This window comes from Rhagoletis zephyria, unplaced genomic scaffold, assembly GCF_001687245.7.
Source record: "Rhagoletis zephyria isolate East Lansing unplaced genomic scaffold, Rhagoletis_zephyria_1.1 Rzeph_scaffold_03986, whole genome shotgun sequence".
Taxonomy (NCBI): Eukaryota; Metazoa; Arthropoda; class Insecta; order Diptera; family Tephritidae; genus Rhagoletis; species Rhagoletis zephyria.
The window spans coordinates 40150-45654 of record NW_016161069.1 but is presented as its reverse complement, the minus strand read 5'-3'; the positions used below and the strand labels follow the sequence as shown (position 1 = coordinate 45654).

Here is a 5505-nt window from a genome sequence, read left to right as displayed (position 1 = left end):
AATTTTTAGACGAAAAATAAGAATATTATAAATTTTTGGAAAATGGGCGTAGCCACGCCCACTTATGGTTACATGTGTGTATCTTGGTAACCGCTGCACCAATTTCTTCCAAACTTGGCACAGTTGTTGGCCTTGGTACAGTTTACTAAATGGCCGAAAATTTAAAAAATCGGACAATAACCACGCCCACATCCCATATAACGGTAATTTACAGAAATACAAAATCTTCGATAAATCAGTAAATATTAAAGCTAATTTATTCAAAATTGATGCTTGCATCAATTCTTTACCAAGAAATACGTTTATGGTAAAATTTTGGAAAATGGGCGTGGCACCGCCCACTTATAATCACATATATGTATATCGGTAACAGTTCTATCAATTTGTAGCAAACTCAGTATTTTTATTGTACTTGCCACATAAAAGCAAAACGTTGAAACTTATTGAAATCGGACTAAAATTACGGCCGCTTTTCATATAACGGTAAATTGCGGAAATGCTTGAAACTGCGATATTTCGAAATTTAAGGACGCTTACCATGTAGCGGTAGCCTTCGGAAAGGTGAAAAAACATTTATTTAATACTTGCGCCGGGTATTTAATGTTCGGCTCCGCCCGCACTTAGACTTTCTTACTTGTTTAAAATAATTTTTTGAATTAATCATATTTTTTAAATTTTAAAGTGCTTAAAAAAAACCTGAGGTCAGAGTGAAAAACTAAAAACGCAGCTTTACCATACTATTTGGCCCATTGTTTCGTGAGTATATTGATTGTTTCGTGTGTTTTGAAATTTTTTTTTGTTTTTGTCGCACGGATTTACATTACAAAAAAAAAAAAAAATCAGTTTGTTCTAAGCGATTTTGTAAACTGACTATGAGGGTATTTCAGTAGTGTAAATTTTTTCGTCAGCCTGTAAAAACAGCTAAATCGGATTTTTTTCTACAATTTCTTTGTTTGATGTGCGATTTCTATAAGTGACATACAGTTGTAAAGGGGTTTAAAAAGCTAAAAATTTTTTTTTTTTAAATGCCGAAAAGATTTTATTTAATGAAATATCTACTTAAACGTGAACTCTTACACAATTACTTGTACCTAGTTAGCTGTTGTTTAATGCCTAATGATTATAATTTGACATTGAGATTATTTTTCCGACACATGAATAAATGCGAACAACTTGCAAAGTTATGTATATGAGCAAATCTCACGAGTGGTTAAATTTTTCGACAAAAACGTGTGCATTATCTTCAGTTTTGTATAAAGGTATACAAAAAATAGTAAAAATGATTCCTCATGCTCATAAACCCGTAGATGCCTATGTCACGTATACGCCCCGTAGCATCATACGCAGTCATCTAATAACACGTTTACTCGCACGCTTTAACCTGTGCAAGATTTTTACACAGTATTCCTTATGTACATACATACATATGTACATATATATTACTTTCTTCAAGTATATGACAATTTTAGAATGAGTTTTGAGTGTGCCAATGAAAATTGTAAAAATGGAATTTTAATTTCTCAAATCGTAGTCTTCTTTTAATCAATGTAATTTTTTCATTTGGCGACACACTAGTTTTATTACACTAGACTGATCGTTTTGGCAAAAATATTTTCACCGTTTAATTTTAACAATTTGAAGTATCTAAAATTATTACAAATAAAAAATCGTAAAATTCAAAAATTAAAAAATAGCATTTTTTAATTTCGTGGTACACTCTTAAAACTTTACAGATATTTGATGCCAAGGTTCATTACATCATGCAATTTGCATGTAATAGGAACATTCTATTTGAAAACTTCCCGAATTTATAAGAAAAAAACAATCATGATTTTTTAAGTGACAAGGAAAAAATGCGTTATTTCGGTACATTTTCGCCTAAATAAGTGTTTTAGACTAACATTGTTCAAATACTTGTTTTGATTTGAACTATGGTCGACTTCAATCTGGACCAAAATTTATATGTGATATCTTCGACTGTGGTAGTAGTCGGGTATTAGATGAAAAAAAAAATGAATCTTAATGTTTTGAGTAGCCATAGAGGAATCTGAACTTTGCCCACTGTGCGACACGCCTTAACCGTCTCCAATCGGGATCAAAATTTATATGTGATATCTTCGACAATAGTAGCATCGACGTAGGGTTGAGGCTTAGGAAATCTGATGTAAAAATTTGCTTCCTACATTTAAGGACCACCCTAATGTACATACATACATGTAGTATACTCTAAATATTCATTTGTGAATTTAGGCATTTATTTTTCTTTGGCACAGATACCCAAAACTGGTTGCATGGATGATACGTATGAAGACATTGCTGCCTTCATATGAGGAAGTGAATTTAAAAGGTACGTATGAAGACATTGCTGCCTTCATATGAGGAAGTGAATTTAAAAGGAGCCAAGATGCTGCACGATCGCATTAAGAACTGCATGCGCGAGAATAAAGCTAAAGAGAACAGTCATACTGATTACGACTGAGGTGAAACAGATGCAGCAGGATAGTTTTATTTTAAAAGCAGAGTTATTGATCAACTAAAATATACGTCCATATACATATACATACATATTTATTAAAAAAGTTGTTATTTATGAGCATCTAATAGACATTAAAAACCTTCTTAAATTACATATGTACAGTTATAAGTATTTTGAGTAATAAAGCCATAATTACTGTTCCGTATACAGCACGCAACTCTTCAGTGACTTGTTTTCTTTATTTACTTAATTTTCAAAATTGGAGTTGTAGTAATTGGGACTGCACTTCGGAGTGTAGCGTTACATCACATTAACCATTCAGCTTGGTTAGCAATTCGAAAATGTTTGGAAAACCAATCATTTTTTCGAGTCTTACCTTCGATAACGAATGTGCAATAGGTTAGTATTCGATTCGAGAACTCCGAGCCATTCTTCAGCTAAACGGCACCTTCGTTATCCAATGTATATTTTGCCTTCGTTATGAATTCGAAATCCAGCCCATTATCGAATTGAAATTTTATTGTGAGAGCGCGATTGTTTGATTCGAGAATGAGCAGGATTTTACTTTCTCTCTTTTTACTATGGTTTTAATTTTTTTCGAACCCATTTCGAGTGTATTTCAAATTTACTCTGAACGTTGGAAACCCAAGATTGGTTATGAATTCGTTCTCAGTTCGATATTCATATTTTCGAACGTTCGCCAAAATGTTTATAGGGTTGGGATATTAAAAAAATTCCACGTCTAAACCTAGCGTGTGACGAGAGTGGTAGACGCTTCTAGATGACAAAGAACGTAAAAATTACGAGGACATTTTTATAAAAAAAAATAATAATATATTATAAAACTGTCTTTTCGGTTTTAGAAGACAAATTAAGATGAAAAGTGCTTAGTATAAAACTTTTCTTACATTTCAACTTACCCATTTAAAAAATTGTGAATCAATAGATTTTATCTTTTATTGCGTTACTAAATCAACNAGATTGGTTATGAATTCGTTCTCAGTTCGATATTCATATTTTCGAACGTTTGCCAAAATGTTTATAGGGTTGGGATACTTATTAAAAAAATGCCACGTCTAAACCTAGCGTGTGACGAGAGTGGTAGACGCCTCTAGATGACATAGAACGTAAAAATTACGAGGACATTTTTATAAAAAAAAAAAAAATAATATATTATAAAACTGTATTTTCGGTTTTAGAAGACAAATTAAGATGACAAGTGGTTAATATAAAATTTTTCTTACATTTCAACTTACCCATTTAAAAAATTGTGAATCAATAGATTTTATCTTTTATTGCGTTACTAAATCAACAATAGTTTATTTGCTGCTTTATGTAGTCTACTTATATATGTACGTAGGTATGTAGTATATTGAAACTTTTATTAAATATTATGTACATTAAATATATTTACAACAATCGCTACAAATCTACTTACATAAATCGAAAATACGTATGTACATATGTCTTTAAATGTTACCATAATATTATTTTGTTTAAATTAAATGTAGACGCCGCTTAGCATTTGCGGGGAGTACAAGGATTATGGATTCGTTACTAAAAACTTATGAGTAGGCATAATACATATCGTCACCCTTATGCCAGAAGCATGAATGTGCAAATTTATCAGTTTTGAGTTATTGGGTTGACGTGATTAACCTTTTTATTAACACATGATCAAAATATTTTTTTACATGGAAAAAAATCCGCAACACCCTCGACAAAAAAAATTCTAAAAAATCAACGGTAATTTTTAGCGACTTGAAACTTGCACTTTATTATACTAAAATTGAATGGGCTACAAAACTGCATACCCGAAAATTTTCTAAATATTCTAATTAAAAATTTTGAAATTTTGATGACAATTTTTTGAAGTTTGATTAATTTTTTTGCAATTTCTGCAAGCTTTGCTACTTTTGTTATTGTGGTTTCTGATATAGATTGAATTATATTTTAAATGAAAATTATTAAAAATAAATAAATAAACATAATTTGCAAGCAATATCGTTTAGAATTTCGTTGCTAATTAGTTGCACGCATCTGTATGTATATACATATGTAGGTATTGCAATAAGCTAAAAATCTCCAACTCGCTCCTATTCTTCTTTAATATGTATGTACATACGACTGATTTTTTGTTTTTCACTTATTCTGTAGCACAAAAGTTACATTTGTAGGCTTTAATATCAGGTATATCTTCGTTTATGAGTTTTTAAACATTTGTAATCTGTCTTTTGTTTATAGTCTTTAAAATTCTTCATTCACATTATACAATAATTGTTAAAAGATTAATTAAATACAAAACACAATCGAGCATGCGACACGTATTTAGTACTCGTTGTTGTCCCAAATAAATGCATATATATATATATATATATATGTATGTATATGTATAATTATTACATTTTTATTGAGTATATAGTACTTTTTAAACAACGGGTTATGCATATTTGTAGATCAATTGTATTGTATTAATTATTTAATGCCTAGAGAATTGAAGAGACTACGGCAAATAGAGTTATTTTGTATTCATTTAAAATGTCATAAGCAGGGTCCGGATTTTAGGAAGTTGCCTTTTTTTCTCCTAACAGATAGATTAGTTTCGATTAAAAATTACCACGATTTAGCTTTCCGAGATTCCAAATATACATGTTGCGCTTTCTTTGGCTTTAATTATTTGATTATAGCCTATTTACAATTTTTCACAAAATTTTTATATCAAAAACAAAAGCCCTTATCAGAAAATTGCTCTGCTAGAGGTTAGAATATAAAAATTGCCTACTACCCAACTGGCGAAAAGGAAAAATTCAAAGTCATACTTAAGCTAATAATCTCGACCAAACACTAACATATTGTGTAAGCGCCAATCTGGTATTATTATTCTTATATATTTCATTCACTAAAGTTTCCGACAAATGACAACCATATTCAAAAGTTTGTATTTTTTTGTGTTTCACTTCTGTTTGTTCTGTTTCACTCATTAAATTTAATGGAGTGTTATGGAAGATATATTAATTGGCAGGATACAG

General features: G+C 30.5%; 1 protein-coding gene across 2 annotated transcripts in view; it reads left to right on the top strand.

Moving 5' to 3' along the window:
• The window catches only part of GstE13 (Glutathione S transferase E13), a 10386-nt gene extending 7754 nt beyond the window's left edge, over positions 1–2632 (top strand). For both annotated transcript variants that reach the window (XM_017625296.1, XM_017625295.1), the window contains exons 7-8: positions 2274–2347; positions 2397–2632. In XM_017625296.1, coding sequence (XP_017480785.1) covers positions 2274–2347; positions 2397–2479 — 157 coding nt within the window. In that variant the 3' untranslated portion in view covers positions 2480–2632. The remainder of the gene's footprint in view (positions 1–2273; positions 2348–2396) is intronic.
• Positions 2633–5505: the final 2873 nt, after the last annotated feature.